The sequence below is a fragment of the Polypterus senegalus genome, chromosome 12 (assembly GCF_016835505.1).
Source record: "Polypterus senegalus isolate Bchr_013 chromosome 12, ASM1683550v1, whole genome shotgun sequence".
NCBI lineage: Eukaryota > Metazoa > Chordata > Cladistia > Polypteriformes > Polypteridae > Polypterus > Polypterus senegalus.
This window is the reverse complement of record NC_053165.1, coordinates 135,441,587-135,461,845: the sequence shown is the minus strand read 5'-3', so window position 1 is coordinate 135,461,845 and position 20,259 is coordinate 135,441,587. Positions and strand designations below refer to the sequence as shown.

Genomic DNA, 20,259 nt, shown 5'->3' with positions numbered 1-20,259 from the left:
CTCACTGACGATCAATAGAATGGGATGCACCTGAGCCAAACTTCAAGTTTAAAAACTTGTCACAATGTGAAATGTCAAGTTTTTTTATCCACCTTAATAAAAGGATAAGCGTGTGTGTGTATTTGATTGCTGTGTTTCTGTCATTCCAAGATATGGTGCATTGCCAACATTTGTAGTGATAAAATGTACTGCATTTGACATTCCAACAAATGGCAAATAACCAACTTTAACACTGCTTTTACGAATCCCACACAAAATGGCATATTAGAGAGATATATGCATTGCATTTGTCATTCCAACAGTTGGAGCATCACCGACATGTGCAGCAATGCATTTTATTACTACAGATGGTTGTGACGCACCTTCTGTTGAAATGATCAATGCAATGTATTTTATTACTATATGCATTACAAAATATATTCCAATAGATGGGGTTCTACAAACATTAATACTGAGGTCCAATTACTTAGATTTCAACCCAGATGGATAGCACAGTTAGTTTTTAAAAAATCTGCATAAAATCCAAAAATTCTGTTTTCAATTTGTCATTCTGGTAGTAATTGAGGGTTGTATGATGAGGGAAAACAAAACCATTTAAATGGGTTTTAAAATAAGGATGCAACATAATAAAATGTGTAAAAAGTGAAGGTGTCAGAATCTGAAGGCACTATATACGTTTGTACTTCAACATAGTGGTTGAACATCTCACATTTACAGCACTTTGGTGAACACAAATGCAATGTGATCATAGGCATGATATGACCTGCATCTTAATTATGAATCTGAGATTTGTAGGATCAAATATAACCTTGACACAAATGCAAGAGTCACAAAAATCCTGTATTTTGGAGTTCTGTAATCTCATGGAGATTCAGCCAGAATGTACGAGATCATTCACACTCATTACAGGGTCACTATTGTCATATGTACAGAGTAAAGGGACTTTTTACTTGCAGTTGCTAATCAACAAGTGACACATTGCCACTCCCCGGCGCCATGATTAGTGAGAGCTACCTCACCTCAAAAGTTCTGTTTTTTGTTCCTGAAAAATCGGAAGACATTTGTCATATCCTGGCACCAAAGCAAAATACAAATAAATATCTAACTCTGTTCATTTTAAGCATCTTTGTTAGATTTTAAAACCAGACATTTTTGTTAAAAACATCCATTATTGTAATGGCCTAGATTTCAGTTACTGTTACACATACAAACATACAACACCAGTGCAGACCACTCGGATGCTGTGGGGAGTACCACTTCCAGGGTCTGTAATCATTCAATACTGTAAAAGACTTGGCACACTTTCTTCTTTGCCCCCATTAAAGAAGACACACTTGCGTCAAGCATGCCGCCTTATCACAGGACCCCTGGAGTGCCACTGCCATCTTATAACACGATGCTTTTTTGAGAAACCAGTCTGTGATCTCAGATGAGCAGGAGAGGCTCCTTGATGAGGGGAAAGTGGGGGATGGAGACAGGGCGGTTAATGACTGTGCCGCACAGCAGCTGGCCCCACACCCACCCAGCCCCCTTCTCCCAACAGGGGATGACCCAAGCACTCCCCTCCATAAATCTTCACAAATTTGCATATTTATTTACATTTATTCATTTTCTTCTGCTGTGCACATAATCTCCCAGCTGGTCATCTGCGTGTCCTTTTGGGAAGCAACCCCACTGTCCACAACTTGGAGCCCTTTTTAGAGTGGGCTGTTTTTGTTGGAAACTCAACTTTTAACAATGTGCCCGTAAAGTCCAGACAGGAAGCAGCAAGTCCCTCGTGCATCCTTGCCAGGGCTTAAGTACACAACAAGGCGGCACAGAAATCAAAGACCCTGCAGCCCCCTCTGTGAGCAAACAGCCTCAGGCTGCAAAGGCTTCAGGTCCAAGTGGAAACACAATGTTTAAAGTACTAGAACTGGACACACTGCCGCAGGATACAGAATTTAATAATACCTACAGTACAAAAATATGACAAGTAATTGTATCTCTGAAAGCTCCAGGACGTTTTTCTTTCTGGAAATACAAATTTGCAGATGGGGGTGGGCTTCTACTCTGTATCTGCTCCTTTAATGAGCCAAACATAATACTGAAACGTAGTCATATTAGCCTAACATGGGGTGTATACTGTCTCCCTTCATCCATTGTTTCAATATGTCAGCCTAAAGCTGAAGTGTAGAACTCAGGATTCACTTATGGGCCTAATCGGGGTTGTGGGGGGAGCAGTAGCTTCTCATTTATATTAAAAAAAAAAAAAAAGTCTGGGTGGGGATTGGCATTGCATTCACATCCTCAATATGGCAGGCTAATACTGAAATGCAGATCTCAGGATTCACTTACTTGTCACCTCTGACTTGGTACGTGGGATGCAAGACTGCATGGGCACCGTTAGCTACCCTTCACTCCTGTAAGGCCACATCACACCACACAACCAATGAACACTCTCCCAGATGTACAATGCATACTTGTATGGTAACAGTAGATGTTTTGGATCTTGCAAAATGAAGAGGAAGCTGTCTGTCCAGTGTCTCGTGTTTTATGTGCCAAAATAGAATGGAAAAGAAAAAAGCTGAGGTTGTGGTTTAACTCACAGTTCCTCTTAAGCCTCCACATGGGCACCATCTCCAATGAGCAGCACTTTTTTGGCTGCCAGAAAAAGCCACACGCTCGCGATACTTTGTAAACGTGAAACTGTGTTGGAAGTCCTTACACTGTCATCTAATTTGACATCCCCAATGACTTCTGCTCATGCTATCTGACAACCTCAGGCAACGAGATCCACAAGTGCATCATCAAGTCTGATATCCCCTCAGATTAGAAGTCGTGGAATGTGACGTAGGCTTCAGTATGCAATTGTATAATACAGAACTGTGCATAGACAGGAAGAGTGAGGGGTCCTACCTAACATTCATTCCATTAATGGCCATTAGTGGTCTTTTTGGGGAACTGGTTTGAAAGTTTTCTCCTAAAAAGCAGCAGTGATTTGGCACTTGGCACATTTTGCTTCAATATATCATCCAGACAACTTGCTTTTAAGAGGTCTCCAATCCATTCCAGTACTGAAACATGGACTGGAGTTATTGCATATTTGTCACTTAAAAGTCCATCTGTTTCTTAAGATGATGCTAAATAGAAATAAGGGATGAATAACCAGCAAACCGTTACCCATTCTTCAATATGCCAACTGCTACAACAGTGGATCTGGGCATGGATAGCCGTTAGCATGTACTTCTACACTGTGCCAGCCTGCAGCCACAGTGCAATTCTTATGATTAAAGAAAAAAAAAAATCATCACTGATGATCTAAAGATGACTCCTCTTAATGATTTCTGCTCAAACATAACAAGCTTGCCTTTGGTCACCACCCTATAAAAAGGAACTGAACAGAGGACAGCAAACGAGTGCCCCCCAGCAGTAAAGGACGTAAAGGACACAGCCTACCATGTGAGGCCTGGAGAGTTAAACTTGCGTAGTCTCAAACAGACAGAGGAAGCCGCATGCGATTTGAATTCTGGTCTTCAATATTCTCAAAGGCCTTGATAAAGTGTATCCATCAGAATTCTTCCAGCTAAAACAGTGAATCTCGTAGTCGTGGATGCAAATGGAAACTACATAAGTGAAAGTGCAATTAGAACCAATGCAAGGGAGTACATTTTTATGAAAAGAGACTAATAATAAACTACCGAGCCATGTGGTTGAAGCAGAAGCCTTGGCAACTTTTAAAAAGTATCTCGATGAGATATTGGGACAGTTGAGCTATTAGCTATACAAAAGAGGTCGACTGACCAAATAGATTCTCATCTGTCACACTTCTTATGTTCTTGGGTAGTTGCGTCCGAGAGGTGAGAGACCACACTATTGCCTTATCACAAGATCCATAAGGTAAATGTGAATAGTGGAAATAGACATGAAGGATAAGAGGCAGTGAGGTGTATGTAACAGTGGGTAAATAAAAATGGAGTTACAATCCTACTGCTGGATCACCCTTGTTATTGTATCATTGCAGCAGGTACCCTGAGATGACATGCTACTTGTGATTCACTGAAAAGATTATGGATAAAATGCACATAAAGCCATACATATGGCCTAAACCCTTGGTTTAACAATCTAAGTTGACACCCAGCCCCCCATATCTTTAATGGAGTCTCTGATTGTTGAACTGATAAGTGACTGCTGTGTGGAGAGACTGTTTTTGATCATCAGGACTCATACAGGGAATGAGGATGGATTGCCCAATGTGAACAAGCTCATCCCCCAGTCCCTGCCATGATGTAAGGCTGACAAACGGTCAGTCATGTTTAACCCTGTCTCTAAGCACAACCCTGACCAGCAGCAACTGAGGGGTAAAAAGCACCACTTGGTTGATGGGACATTGTAGCCTTGGGACAGTGATCATTCTGAAGAGTACTATAGAAAATAAACATTGACCCACTGTTTCAAAGCATAGGGGTTGGGGATGGGTAGATCTGAGAAAAGACACTTCCAGGGCCAATACTATGGCAAACCAAAAATAGACAAGAGTCCCAGAGCTGGGAGGAACCCCACTGGCCAGGCTCAGACCATCTTTCTCATAAGTGTGGAGCTACTGCTTGCCATAGGCAAGGACTTTGTTAGTTATCACATACTGAGGTAGAGTCAAAGGCACCAGAGGGCTCTGCTGCTCTCCGTGCCACTGTAGAGTCCGAGTCCAAAGCCTGTAGGAGGCGCTCAAGCACTTCATTGTTGCGAAAACCGTTCTTCAGACTGTGAGGGCAGGTGGCCGTCTCCTCACTAAATGTGTGCAAGAAAACAGATGAGGGCACTTCCTGGAAATCAGCCTTTCTATCCGTCTCGCTTTTAACTGTTCTGTTCAAATGTTCTGAATGGACAATGACGGAGGCCTCCACTTGATGAGGAGCAGCAGGTTTGTCTTCATGCTGATGGAGAGAGATAATGGGGGGGTTAACAGGTCAATGATAGTACTGAAAGAGACACCAAGAAACCTGTAGTTGGTAGGAGAGATAAGACTCTGGGCTCTGACTGCCCCTGTCTCCCTGACACTTTAGCACTGACGCAATGGTGGGCATCTAAAAGAATGAGGTCATGCAGTAGGCCTGTTCCAAAGTCCTTTTTGCTGTTTTCGAGGACAGATAATGATTAACTGAGGAATCTATGATGGCAGGATCAGAGGCTGCCTACTGCACTGTGCACTCTTGGCCTTACAGGGATCCCACTAAATGAAAAGACCTACACATGGATAACTGTTGTCAGGGCCTAGCCGATTGTGCAATAAGACCCAAGTGAGAGGACAGTTTGGAATCCCTCAGCGGAGAGAGCTGCAAGTGACACCAAATCATAGGGACATAAGACAGACAGGAAAGGCCGCTGCACTGCACCTCCTGTTCAAAGGCCAATCTGCATGGACAAAAGGCAACACACCATCCCCAACCCCCATCCTCTGTAAGCACAGTACCGTGGGAAGCGGAGTTAACTCTTACATACCGTTCTGATGGCAGCTGAATGTGTCGCAGCCTGCCTGTCCTCAGTGAGACCCCTGGGAATTGTTAGGCAGCCATTCTTTACAGACGTACATTCTCTCCAATCCAGATCACTGCAGCTTGTGATGTGGCTTGTCCAGTTGCGACTCACTGAGCCATTCCATGCAGGCTGGGGACAAAATACACTGGACTATAAGCCAAGGCAGTGTGTGGCAGACTTCTCAACACTGGGCATAACCCAAAAGATAAATCAGCCTCAATTATTATTACACAACGAAACAATCCTCCAGCTGTCCTATGAACATTTTAGAACATTAGATAATTTTGATGAGAACAAGACATCCAGCTCAAAAAAGCATGCCAATCCTATCCATTTAATTTCTTAAAGATAACATCAAATTTAGTTTGTAAGGTCCCTAAAGATCTACCGTCTAACACACTACTTGGTAATTTATTCCATGTGTCTATGGTTCTTCGTGCAAAGAAAAACTTTTAATTTACCCTTAACAAGTTTCGATCTGTGTCTCTGTGTCTCTGTGTTCCTGTTGAACTCATTTTAAAGTAACTTTCTCGATCCAACGTACTAATTCCTTTTATAACTTTACTCAGAGCGATATCCTAAATTAGTAATTTGTATCTCCACTTTTCAACAAGGACTCTTTTAAAGCATAAACAGGGTTGCTACTCTCTTAAATTACATATGTCCTACTCCCAAACTGTGCATTGCATGTACACTGCAAGTGGGCGTTCTCAACGTGTACCACCATTGTAACTTCTGCAGATATTTCTAGCCCAACATGCTCTCCAAATGTCACTTCTAACTGCCTTGACAAGAAACAGTGGAATCTCTTGAAAGCTAGACATACATTCCTGCCTTATCAGTTTTTTGTAAATCTTCAGAGATAATTACAGATTTTAAAATCAATGGGCATCCACTATAACCCATACAGGGTGAGCCAAAAAGAAGTACCACATTTTGAACATTTACTCTACAAAAATGCTACAAGATAAAATAAATTTCATTATGACACAAGAAAGGGTATACAAAATAGATTTTGTTCACTGTGTTTTAAAAATGAGATCTTTAAGGTGATGGCCATCATTAGCAATACACTCTTCGAGACGATTTCCAAACGCTTGCATGAATCGTTTGGCCATTTCAAGGGGAATAGTGGCTATTTCGTGATGAATAGTGTCCTTGAGGGCTTCAAGGTTTTGAGGTTGAAGCGTGTATACCTTCGACCTGAGATAGCCCTACAGGAAGAAATCTCACGGAGCAAGATCAGGCGAATGTGAAGACCACCCGACATCGGCGAACAGGGAGATCAGCTTCTCCAGAAACATCTCCCGCAAAACTTGCATGGATCTCCGCGCCTTATGAGCTGTGGCTCCATCCTGTTGAAACAGGGCATCCAACACATCCATTTGTTCCAGTTGGGGCCATAAAAAGTTCTGTAGCATTTCAATGTAACATTCTGAAGTGACAGTGACTGTTGCTGCCCCCTCCTCAAAAAAGTTAAGGGACTACAATGCCGAATTCTGCAACAGCATATCAAATTGTTAACACCATCACTGTGCAGGGGTCTTTGATAAAGTTCACGGGGATTGGTTTCAGCCCAATAGTGAAAGTTTTGCTTATTTACACAATCACTCAAATGGAAATGTGCCTCGTCGGTACACATGACGATGCTATCTTGATGAACGGTTTTCAGAATGTTCGCGCACAACTCTCTACAGCTCTACCAGTCTTTCTCAGCGAGTTCCTGCACTACCATCATTTTATATGGTTGGAAATGAAGGTCCTCATGCAAAATCCTCCTCAAAGGCGTGTTGAAAATGCCTACGGCAGAAGCAGGTTTGAGCACTGAACGTCTAGGAGATTGTAAAATTGATGTCCTTACAGCTTGGATGTTTTCAGGCGTTCATACAGTCCGAGGACAGCCTGGAGAATTTCTGTTCAGTATTGTACTGGTCTGTCTAAATTTAGCCAACCACTGAAGAATTGTTTTTTCAATTTGGGATGTCATCATTAGGAGGAATGCTGAAGTGCGTTCAGAAGGCTCATTGTGTAGTGATGGTGGATTCATTGTTTTTGAAGAATGCTTCAATGGCGAAAACGTGGTGTGTACCAGACCAAGGCATGTTGCCGACTGAAAACTATAAGGGATTGCATATCAAAGGACCCCCACACAAACCCACTCGGCTGCCTCTACCTCAAACAATGTCCTTGACAAATGTGGTACTTCATTTTGGGTCACCTTGTACTACCCCTTTAAAAGCTATAACTGATGACACTAAAGTATGACTCCAGTAGGTTTCTCCTTATACCATAAGTATATCAATGAAGAAGTGGTCATGGGCAGTGGTGAATAGAGGAACCTCAAAAACCAACTGTGCCTATTTTCACAGGCTTGCAGCATCTATTTTGTCACATTCACACCATCCTCCTTTTGTAAAGTTAACAAGAACAACTCAAAACTTCCACTTTTGTATCAACCGGAGCCAAACTGGCATTTCTTTTTCTTCAGTAGCAGTGAGGCTCTTTGGGAACTCAGAAGGGCAGAGAACTGATGGACCTTCTTCCGTGCACACCTCATATTTCTGACACTGCAAGTCTACAACTCCATCCATATTCAACATACAACCTTTCCTCAGAACAATTCCAGCTATGTTATCAAAGTTCCCATTTATACTCTTTATGTCGAGGTTTTTCCCTTTCCTGTTGTCCGATGGAGTTTGCACTTTACTTGTAATGAGATTCTGAACTGAACAAAACAGATACTGATAGACTGACTTTTAATGAATATGACCAAATGGATTTTGCATCATGAGACAATAAAGATTACTCTGACAATGACCTCACAATCCCTCCTGCCATACTAGAAGAAAAGGTCACACTCTGTGACACTAGCCTAGGGATGGGTTCAGCATTAGTTTTTAGAAATTGATTTGGCCGACAGTAAATCAATAAAAGGAATGCTTGTTCTTTCAACAAAATTAACATATGACCCAGACTGTGAGATGTACAGAAGATCTTGGTCAAACTTTCTACCTGGTGTACAGTAGTCACAGCCAACTATTTTCAAAATGCACGAGTGCATAAAAAACGGCAAGTGTTTCAAATGGCACTATGTGCATGTAGTGTTTGATCAGATAAACTAGCACAAAATAGGCTCCCCTTCAATATTACTGGTCTGACACTCCATGGGCACAGATTTTATAATAAAAGATTTAGGAAATAAAGTGGATGCCATTGGTCGCTTTATTTAAAATTAAGTGCCAACCACACTGTACATGACCTCTCACTCCACTAGAAATTTTGGTAACCTTTTTCAGTGGCCCATGTCCTGATAAGAGTCCCTCTCCCTACTTTTATCACTTGCTAATGTACACACATATTCCATAGTGAGACATCTTGCCCTTTTCCCTTCCAGGAATCAGTTTTATTCTTCGGGCATTCAGGTTCATGCATTTTGCTTCCATACAATCGTGCAGTTCAATTCAATTCAAATTATTTTTGTATAGTGTTCTTTATCAAGTACAGCATTTATCTTTCAATTCAGTGTTGCTTTTTGACTGTCAATACAAGAGAACATACTTCTCTGCTCATTACATCCATTGGTATTACAGCACAACGCTAAAAGCAAGTCCCTGATAAACCAACATCTACTGCCTTCATCTACAATCTGGCCACCATTTATGCATTGTCAAGCAATCAAAATCACTGCAGCCAGTTTTCATTCATCCTTTCCTAAATATCTGTGTGTTGGTACTGCTACTTCTCATGTCCCTGTTAAAAAATCTTTTTAGAGCAATCACCTCCCACCACCCATTGTTCAAGATGCTGTTCCTGCTTTTACCCAATATCACAATTGCTGAGTGTTTCTGAGGCAAGAAGTCAAACTGCATCTTAACAAATGTTGCTAGGTCTAATTCTTTTCTACAGCGTGTTCCCGGCCTCCTTCATTAATTGCTCACACATGAACTTAAATCACCATTTCCTTTGTAAACTTAAAATGAGTACAGTTCTATTCCAGTCAGCTAGACTATTGCATTTCCTCACAATTTAGCTGCACAAATCCATTTCTGACAGCACTTCATATAGATCTGCTGCTTTAAATCGGTGGTGTATGTAGGTCCTTCAAAAGCAACAACATGAACCCACTTGTTGACCTCACCCCATTTACTATTGCCATAATTACTTGGCCCAACTGCTACTGATCACAATATCCCCTTTGACATTTTGTCACTACTTCCTGTCTTTTGTCATTTATTTCACAGTATTAAAAACACATCTTCTTCTTCTTTATTCTGTATTTAACATCAAAAGTCATATTCTTGTTTCCTCATGAATTGACTCTTTGCTCTCGCCACTTTATAACAGATTTGTGCTTGTCCTCTGTCAACTACTACAACATTAGCTACCATATCCCCTTGTGTGTTGAGAGTCCTTTTGCCCAAACACAAACTTGTTTTTGACCAGGCCTTCTCAACTACTGCATTTACTGTTCACACCCAATGCTTCTAAAAACTTCACTTGATCTTCCTACCAGTATGTCTGAAAGACATCCAATATAAGAATTTTTACAAATTAAAACTTTTGTAAATAAGAGAAGACTGTTTATTCATGTTTAATTAGTTAATGGCTAATGGGCAACCAAATTGTCTCAGTATGTCATCCAGCCATTACGGTATCTGTTTCGACTAGATGACTCAGTAATGTCTTCCAGCTTTTTTTGTGTGAACACTGATTTCCAGCATGAATCCACTAAAGAAAGCATTAAAAATAAGTTAATCTTAAAGTTTCGTTGGTGTTCTTGAATGAGAGATTTATCATATGAAGGAAATCCATAAAAACCTTATGTTGAACAGAATTTTGAAGACATGGATTACACAGTTAAAAACGTTCAGTTCCCTTAGTTAACCAGAGAGTTAGTTGGCATTTTTTAGCCACAGTTTTCTCTCTGCCTCATAGACAGTATTCTTTAACATGTTGGTTGTTTATCGTACATTACTGTATGTTGCAAAATTTGGTATTGGAAATGCATTCAGTCCTTGTGTATGTTATGTTTTAAATGTTATTTTGTTTATAAATTATTTGTTAAAGATGTATTGGTTAAATTTTGTTATTAAATATATAGCTATTCGCACATTTCCCTTAAAATACAGTATCAGTAGGACCATAATGATTAACTGAAGGACCCCTATTTGCTTATTTATTTGAGACAGAGAGTCAGACCCTTGTTGGAGAATATCTTTTAATTACCCTTTAGTATCTTGGACTCTTACGCTCACAATGTTTATCTAACTGTATTAGATAATGAAGTATTATTCTGAGAGTTGCAACTGTATTCAACTTATCCTTGAATGGGTACCATAAGATTACAAGTACAACAAAGGCACTTTAAACTTTGTCAGATTAAAATATGCAGATATCTCTTTAGGAAGCAGCCTCTGACCTAGAGTATCAACACCATATATATCTTCCACTCTTCATGTTTAGATCATCCTCCTTTACCCTTTTAAAGGTAAATGTACTTGCCTATAATTTGCATGTTATCAGCTATATGCTAAAGATGCTCCTGTGTATTTAAAACTATAAAATCTTTGTCTGAACAAAGAATTGTTAGCGTATCCTTGATTACAATGCAAGAATAACATCTTGCATAGCATGCTCCAGATACGTTTTTGTTAAATATATTTTATATATACTTGCTAAGGCCCCAACAGCCTTTGTACTCTATTGACAAAGTGAACGAGCAACCAAGACGAAGCTAGGATTAAGAATTTTTCCTTGTCAGCCTCCAGAATGGCATTGTGAGATGTGGAGTTTATATCATTTGTAAATATTGTTAGATTTTCTGGTTTCTGATTTTTGCTCTTGTTTTTGTAAATTACAGGTAAAATTTCGTTACAACGAACTCCCAGGGACCTAACAAAAATTTTGTTGTAATGAGATTCTGTATTTGTTACTATAGTGCTTTCTTTAACTTGTGCCCAGGCTTTGCAATCATTTCATTAGCGTCTTTTGCATTAATTTTAATCTCCTCCTGCCTACAAATTATGCTGATGAGAATTTTTCTCAGCATTTCCTTGCAATAATATACTTTCAGGGTGTGAATGATGCCCAAATCCAATGGCTGAAGTCATTGGGTCGGAGGAATTCAACATGAACATTATCTAAATGTGGAAGCAGGTTGTGGGCAGCACAGTTATCAATCAGGAGCCAAATCATCCTTTTCTTCTTCATATTGTGAGGTTTCTGAACTCTTTTGAGACACCAACCCCCCGAAAAACGGGAATGATACGCTGAAGTGTGTCCCGAAATACGATTGCAGCGTCTGTGGAACATTGTTTGTCTGTTGCTGGGACAGGGCAACAGCAGGCTCACAGTGCTGCAGTGAAGTGACACAGAAGCAATTCATAAAAGATCGAGACTGAGACCGAGTCCTGTTATCTGCATTTAACAATGTACCTTGCACCACCCATCGAGATCTTTTCTGTTTGCTTTGCTGGAGAGCTGCAGCATAGCTGTGAGCCTACTGTTTGCCCCAGCAACTGATAAACCATCTTCCACAGACGCAGAGATCGCACTTCAGGACGCTCTTCGGCGTGCTGTCTAGTTGGGGGAGGTCCCAAGAGAGTTTACAAACCTCACATTTTCTTGCATGACTGCCGCATTAACAGGAATGTTTCTTGAACGAGCATCACTGAACCACATAAAAACTGCTTTTCGACATCTTTAAATGCAGCAGTTCACATACGTTTGTAACCTGAGATTTTTCTTCTGTTTTGGTTCTGTCTTTCAAGAAAGTTGATAGCGTCAATGGTGAAATTCCAAATTCGCTGGCAACGTCTTTTTTCTTTTTTACGCAATCGAGAGCTGCAAAAATGTAGTTTTTTTTTTTTCTAATATAAACTGTTATTATTCTTTCGTGTCTGCCGTTTCTATAGGAGGGTGACAATGAGTTAAATTTCAATGGATGTTTTTCAAATGTTGAGCAATAAGCAAAAGGTATCACTGAAAACCGCAGGAAACAAAAAAGGCAAAAAAAAAAAAACCAACACGAGGAAAGCTCGAAGAAAGAAAAAAAAATTACAATGTTTTTGTATGGGGGATCGTTGTGCACAACTGAGCTGCTCTGTGGATGATTCATTCAGGCATTTCAAGCTCTTTTCGGCATTTCGTTGTAATGAAACTATCTGCTGAATGTATTTCATAGTAATGAGATTTCTATAGACTCGCGTCATATGGGGAAACTCTCGGGACCATAAAAATACTTTGTTGTAATGAAAATTTTGTTGTAAAGATATTCGTTGTAACGGAAGTTTACCTGTATGAATCAAATTGCAGACTGAATTTGATTATGTTGAGTTGCCCCTTTAAGAATACCATTTTTGATTATTTTGTTCTTCTTTTTATAATTACTTAATAAATCTTTAAAAGATAGATAAAGGAATTGAATATTGTTTATGCCCTAAAGACTAGGGATTTACAGTCACATTCTCCTCTGAAGGGCAAAGTTTCAGAGAGGATCTCAGCAGTGGCTCATCGAGTATGTGATTATGTGCTTTTCTTTGGATTTTTTTTCTTTTAAATTTTCCTTTAGTTTTTGGATTGGTCTTTATATTAGTACTTTGTGCCTTGCTTGCCTCTTTAGGCAATTCTTTTTTGCTCTATTTTCCTATTTTTGCTTTTTATCAATAAACAGATTCATTTATAAAGATTGTTTGTGGCACTTGTCTCATCAAGGCAGTGGTTTTAACAGTTCCTCTCTCACAATAGACATTTTTTGTGTTGCCATGTAGTTTATTTGTATCCCATGTGGGGTTGTGTGCTACCTTCCACTCCATCAAGGTTTTGAAACCCTGAAACTCTGGAATGGAACAAGTGGATGCTCCCTGTGGCAATGATTAATTCAACAAGTGTGTGTTTTCTAGAAAACTGTCTTGCATCTCCCACTACTGACCAGCCTGCTAACAAGCTAAACTGCTACCAAGGCAGACATATGAAGAAGAAAGGCTTAGAACCACAACTATAGAGTTACTCAATAATTATGTATGGGCTGCAAAATTGAACAAACATAGTTTGGAAAGACAAAGTGTAATACCTTGAGCTCTGAGTGTAGACTATGATTTTCCAGGCTAGCTTCCATTAGGCTATGTTCTTCAGTGACTTCTGTCAGAGTCAGGGACATATCTTCAGGGCGGGCTAACATAAGTGTTTCTAACTCATGACCATCACACCGCTCCTGCTGTACAACAGTACCGGATCGGCCTTTTCTATATGAAAGGCTCTGTGAAACAGATCTATGCAAACAAAAATTATTAATTGTACAAGGGATAATAATAAACACACTGCATCCTGAAAATATTTTAAATGTTTACCCAACAAAAAAGGATTTTTTTGCTAAATATATGCATTTTTGAAAATAATGTCCACCTCTCTGACTGGACTATATGAGTCAAGGATGCCTTTCCTTTTTATACAGTCTATGACTGAAACTTACCCCTGATGCATATAAATATGCATTTGGTGTATGAAGAATACATTACACACGTTAAAAATAAACATAACCTGTTGAAAAGGAAACACCATTCTGCAAAAGCAGATTATATTTTGTTGTTCGAACACATCACTGGAATAGTGGTAACAGCAAACAATCCATCGTCTCCAGCCGTCTGTGGTCCCTGTGTTATTTGTAGGGCATCTGTTTTGAAACGTTACTAGAAATGTTGCCTTAACAAATTCAATACATTTTGCTAGCCATCATGATCTTCATTTTTTGCTTTTCAGTTGTACCATGAACGATTACAGTTCACAGACTAAATGATGAGTTTTTAGAAAGAACCTCTCTAGGTGTAGCCTTTTCAGCGGCAGATTTCATTGCTAGCCACTTACAAAGATTTTAACAAGTTGTTCCCAGATCTGTATTCTTATTCCAATAATCACACCCGGCCCGGGAAGACTACCCGTTTAAAAAACATTTGGCTACTTTTTAGAAAAGCAAAGTTTACAATACTAGATTAAATATTATTGACTTCCAATTAAGAAGCTGGCGGTATGATCCTTCAGAACTATGGCTGAGAAACCTTATTCTATGGTAACATCACATGTGTAAACCTTCTTTACAGATCACTTCATCAGCTGTCAACTCACCTTGGCTTGGTCTGGCAAAAGCTGACACACATGCAAAGGAGAATGCACAGCAGTCCCAAACAGACTCCAACAATGATGCCCGTCACAGAGTGGACGTCAAGAACATCTGAGGGAGTGCAAACGAAGAGTTCAGTTGAATACTTAGCTTCAGACACAGTGCCAGCTTAGCAATAAATGCCCAGTCAAACACCAAACATGACAACCTTTCATTTCAGCATTGCATATTTTTTGCTGATCACATTCTGAATGATAAAAGACTCCAAAAATATACAAACAAATTACCAGGCATGGAGCGTTTTAGAGATGGCATGAGTATTCCCAACACATGCGAATATGGCCCAATGCCAGCCAAAGTTCTGGCTGCTATCTTGAAATAGTACATGGAGCCACTGTCTAGCCCCTGGATCTCCGCACTAAAGGTATTCCCTAAAGAAACAGACACATAGTCATGGCGCATTACATATAGGTCTCTCAAACCCCTTGTCCTTGCAAAAAATTTAGAACTTGCAGTAGCTCACCATCCCGCACGACAGACGTCCACATGCTATCAGGAAGGCTGCTGTTGGTGGACAGCAGAATCAGATACTCCTGTACAATGCCATTGGGCTCTTCTGGTGGCTCCCAGCGCATCAGCACTGAGGAAGGGCTCAGTGGACTCATGTGCAGACCCATGGGTGAAGTAGATGGTTCTGTAAAATTAAAGATGTTTAGCAAGCAAAATAGGAGACCACACATTGTTTCCGTCATCACAACCCCTCTCTTTGTTAACAATGTAACTTCAGATAATGGAAATTGAGGACAAATAACAAAGCTGGTCACATGCAGGCATAGCTTGTTACTTACTGTCAGGAAGAGTGGACTGCAGCACCACATTACTGTATGGACCTGCTGCCCCAGGTGCATTAGACTGGACTGCCAGCTCATAACGTGTGAATGGTCTGAGACCAGTGAGAAGGAATGATTCTCCAGAGCTGTGAAGAAAATGAAAAATGATGAACTTGGTTTCTCTCTTTGTGCCCCTCAATAAAACCCACAACACAGACAGCTGCCATTATTTGACTATACCTTTGACACCACATGCAAAGTAATTATTTCACCTTGATCCCCATTTCCCTTTCTTGAACATTCCTGACTGGAGAAAACTAAATTACATAGTGGAACATAAAGGATGTCTAGAGAAGTAGCTCACCTGACACAGTATGTGACCAGAGATGCATTGGTGATACCCAGTGGGGAGCTTCGCACTGTGTAGTTGACAATTTTGACTGTGCTGAATGCTGGCTTCTCCCACTGCAGCCAGATGGAGGTGGAGCTGTTGGCAGTTGCCCGCACGCCAGTTGGAGGTTGTGGAAAAGCTTTCTGCTGGGGTGCCTCTATAATGACATGATGTAAATGGAGCGGAGCAACTTAGTAATACGCGGTCATTCTCCAAGTCCCTACAGCGGAGAACAGAGAGGAGGTATTCACCTTCCATCTGGACTGGAGCCTTCTGTGTGCGGCCTTTCCACACAGCCGCATAGCCATCCTTATGTTTGCTAAATGCCAGTACTTTGACTTCATAGAGATGATCAGGGGCTGAGAGATGGAGAACAAATGAGGAACTTTGCCAAACAAACACTTACTCACATAAGGGTCCAGTAGCTATAGACACCACCTCACAGAAGAGGGTTCTGCTGTTATATATACCAGACCTCAAGTTTTTTTTTTTTTTTTGCTGTGTGCCCAAATAAAGAAAACATTTCATGCCATTAAAATCTGTATCCAGCGCCAAAAAGTCAAAGGTTAAGTATCATGCATACCCAGCCCTGTAATCTCATAGTGCTTCATTTTCTTTCGGAGCCGGACTGCTGTAGCTTTACCCTCTTCCAGACTGACCTCCCTATAGTAAAGCTTATACCCGGAGACCTGAGAGTGGTTGGGTGGTGGCTGCCACATGACATGAAGGGAGTCTATTTTTGCCTTCACTTTCAGCTCAGAAGGAGCAAACAGCAAACCTGTCAGGAAAGGCAAAAAAAAAAAGTAACCTACCTCAAATAGGCAACATTTTTATAGTTACTGGAAGTGACTTGTCATCTCACCTGTAGCACCATCCTCCCAAGCTGGTGTCCTATGTCGCATCCACTCTGAGGGCTCCCCAAACCCAATACTCGTGCCAGCTGCAATGCGAACCTTGTACATTTGGTTTGGCTTAAGTTCATGCAGTGTTACCTGTGTTTCATTGCCAGCCACTTCAATGGAATACATATGATCTGCAGAACAAATAAAGACATTATTCTATTTTTTGAAGTAACTAGCCAAATTGACCAATGTAACTTGACAACACCCAAAGAAGAGACTGTGTACCCTCTTCCATGGCACAGTAGTCAATCCGGTGCTTGGTCACCTTGCCCTGGCTTAGATCCAGAGAGAGGGGGAGCCACATAACATGGATTTCAGTAGGGGAGGTGCTCAGCAGAGACAAGTGGGGGGGAGCACTGGGAACTGGTGAGAGAACAGGAATTTTAGAAGAGCCACACAAACCATCAGTAGACCCCCCTTGATCTACACTTTGCCTAGTAAACCAAGACACTCACCATCTTCCAGCATCTGCACAGTAGCAGAACTGGACATCTGACTAGCTCCTAGAGGAGAGTAGGCCACTACATAAAAGCTGTAATTGGTATTTGGCTCCAGATCCTTCACCTGAAACTCAGTTGTGTCATTGCTGACTGCAAACTGATACTCAATGTTTTCTGTGCCTGTCAAGGAGCAAAGAATTTTTAAGTGTTTGCTTCAATTTGTTCAAAAGGCAACTCTTAAACTTAAACACTTACAAGACTCACCAAGCGTTTTCTGGTAGTGTACGGAGAAGCCAATGATCTGTTCACTATTTAGTTCTGGACGCTCCCAAGTCACCAGCGCTGTTGTGCTAGTCATAGACACTATGGACACCTGCTTTGGGGCACTAGGAAGCCCTTCACGCACAACAACCGTGAGTTTGGCAGTACTACAGGCTGTGCCCAGGCTGTTCTTCGCAATGCATTGGTAGTAGCCAGCATCCTCTACTCCAATCTGGTTGATGACTAGACTGCCAGAACTCTGGATCTTCACACGACCATTTGAAAGGATCGGATTTCCATTCTTCATCCAAATAATGAAAGGCATGGGATCACCAAAAGCCTTGCACATAAACCTGGCTGTGCTGGCACGTGTCCTGGAAATGGTTTCAGGCTGCTGAGACAGTAGTGGAGGACCTAAAAGATGTCGAGACTCACTGAATGTATCAAAGTAGAACATATGACAAGGTTTCTCATATCATGGGCACACATCCAGTCATGCAGCTACAGACTCACCCAGTACTCGCAACTCAGCTGCTGCTTTTGCAAAATGCCGGGTCTTGGGCTTGTTGGCACGACATACATACACTCCAGAGTGGTGCGGCTGGGTGTTGGAAATCAGCAGGTTAGTGGACAGCACAACTGCATCCGTGGTAATAGGCTTTCCGTCTGCAGGAGGCGAAAAGAGCAGAACTGCAAACCACATGGACGCACCTACCACCAGGAAGTAGTACAGGGAGCAGCACTGAGAGGACTTGAGGGTAGGGTGGGCAAAATAGATGGAAAGCTGCACTCATGGCAAAGAAAGACAGATACCAGAGGAAAAGGGGACACGAGAATGAAAGGGGAGATCTCTCACTCACACACACACACAGAGCAAGTAGGACCATGGGTAAAGGTTATGAAGGGCAGTACTAGGAATCAACCCTGGATAGGCATGCATACTGTCTCACACTTGGGCAATTCAGATTTACCATCAACTTCTCTTTCACATACTCTGTTAAATTCTTTACATCAGGCCAGGGCTTGAAATGTAATAATAAATAATTCTGACTGTTCAAATCATATAATATTTTTCCCCAATTATGACTGAAAATGAAAATGTTGAAAAATATCAATTAAGGGCATCACAATGATACAATGGTCATCATATGCCTCATATTGCCAGAACAATAGGCTTGAATTTTGGCTCTAGGTAGTGCTTTCACTGAACTTCCACACTCGTCCTGCGTCTGTATGACCTTTTCCCCTGGCTTCTGTGGTTTCTCTCCTGCACTGTACCCTCCACTTCTGACATTATTGAACCTATAAATATTTCAGACATGTGCATATTAAACCAATGTCACGTTACGCAACTTCTAATCATTGGGCAGGTCAGACTAGACTGCAGTTGCTGATGTCATTGCTCTACCAAGTTAATTTACAGGAGTGAAAAATTGCTGGCCACATCATATTTACCGACTGTATGCCAACATTCAAGCATAGTCGTGCTTGTCCCTTTTTGTGACAGCCAATAATGTGCTGCCTGATGGATCTGGCACTGTATGAAGAGTTAACAGGTACATCGAGTTTAAGTTGCAATCTCTTCCCTCTTTCTTTTTTCCATTCTGTCGTGGTATGTAAAACATGACACATCAGACACACATGCCTCTTTTCTGACTATGAGGGTTGAAAACATCCTCATTCCTTATTTCTCATTGGTGCATTGTATGAATTGTACCTCTGAAGTCATTCATTGGTTGACAACTCTCCTGCTCAAAGAGCCCGCACCTACAACTAAAGACAAAATCAAACCTTTTTGACTTTGTTAGAGATGGCTGTGGGCTAGTTAGAGGGAATCACTGGACGTGTCACATTCATAGGAATGTGCTGTCGACTGCCTGCAACTCACTAAGACTATGTAAATGAAGGCCATGACTGAAAATAGCTGGAGAAGTTGCGCAATGCAACATGGCCTTTGGATTATCCAATAACACTAAACCGAGTCTGTGCATTAGTGTGCCCTGCTACAGGCTGGTGGAAAAATTCAGGAATGGTTGCTGCCTTGCACCTGATGCTACTGGGATTGGCTTCAACCCCCACAACCTTAAATTAAACAAAGTAGATATAGAAAATGGACGGATTTGTCAATTACAAAATATAAAGCAATGAAAGAGTTTACGTAAAAGTCAAGTGAATTTCACTACTTTTAGTGGTCTGCGTGGAGTTTGCATGTTCTTCCCACATCTTAAGATGTTTTTATCCAGTTTCACTGTTTTTCCTACCACATGCTAAAGGTATTGCTGAGGCAGGACCTGCACTCAACGACCATGAATCAAATTAACTGGCTTGATGATGGATTGTCAAACTGATGTCAGCGTTCATTATCAAAAAAAAAAATCATCACCAGGCAATTAAGTTCCTATTTAGTGGACTACTATTGAGTTCTTACTTAGTCCATTAGTCTCTAGGGCTAATACTCAAATCATACTTTTAAATTACATCTTTTGAAGTTTGCATTTCAGATTTTGCATCCCAAAATTTCCTTCTTTTAAAAACGAGACTCTTCTGCAACTAAACTGCCAATGCTTAGCCTGCAGTGATATCTGAGGACCCATACTAGAACATGTACATTTGCTTTACAGTTTTATACCAGGAAATCTATAGGCTTATTTCCCCATCTCAGATATATCTTGGGTTTCAATTAAATATATTCAGCCTTGATGTCTGGTTTTGTTTGTGCTGTACTTTTGTTTGCTTTGGAGAGCGGTTTGAGAGGGTTTATACTATGACAGTAACAACAAGAAAATTGATTAATTGATCAAAGACA

General features: G+C 40.9%; 1 protein-coding gene across 2 annotated transcripts in view; it reads right to left on the bottom strand.

Annotated features, from left to right (window-relative positions):
* Positions 1 to 1,929: 1,929 nt before the first annotated feature.
* The window catches only part of igdcc4 (immunoglobulin superfamily, DCC subclass, member 4), a 32,177-nt gene continuing 13,847 nt past the window's right edge, over positions 1,930 to 20,259 (bottom strand). For both annotated transcript variants that reach the window (XM_039773545.1, XM_039773546.1), the window contains 15 exons: positions 17,967 to 18,119; positions 17,457 to 17,867; positions 17,208 to 17,372; positions 16,978 to 17,115; positions 16,713 to 16,883; positions 16,434 to 16,628; positions 16,102 to 16,209; positions 15,824 to 16,007; positions 15,478 to 15,605; positions 15,153 to 15,323; positions 14,917 to 15,060; positions 14,635 to 14,740; positions 13,586 to 13,784; positions 5,479 to 5,643; positions 1,930 to 4,913 (listed from right to left, as the gene is read on the bottom strand). In XM_039773545.1, the coding sequence (XP_039629479.1) occupies positions 4,608 to 4,913; positions 5,479 to 5,643; positions 13,586 to 13,784; positions 14,635 to 14,740; positions 14,917 to 15,060; positions 15,153 to 15,323; positions 15,478 to 15,605; positions 15,824 to 16,007; positions 16,102 to 16,209; positions 16,434 to 16,628; positions 16,713 to 16,883; positions 16,978 to 17,115; positions 17,208 to 17,372; positions 17,457 to 17,867; positions 17,967 to 18,119 (2,744 nt within the window). In that variant the 3' untranslated portion in view covers positions 1,930 to 4,607. The remainder of the gene's footprint in view (positions 4,914 to 5,478; positions 5,644 to 13,585; positions 13,785 to 14,634; positions 14,741 to 14,916; positions 15,061 to 15,152; positions 15,324 to 15,477; positions 15,606 to 15,823; positions 16,008 to 16,101; positions 16,210 to 16,433; positions 16,629 to 16,712; positions 16,884 to 16,977; positions 17,116 to 17,207; positions 17,373 to 17,456; positions 17,868 to 17,966; positions 18,120 to 20,259) is intronic.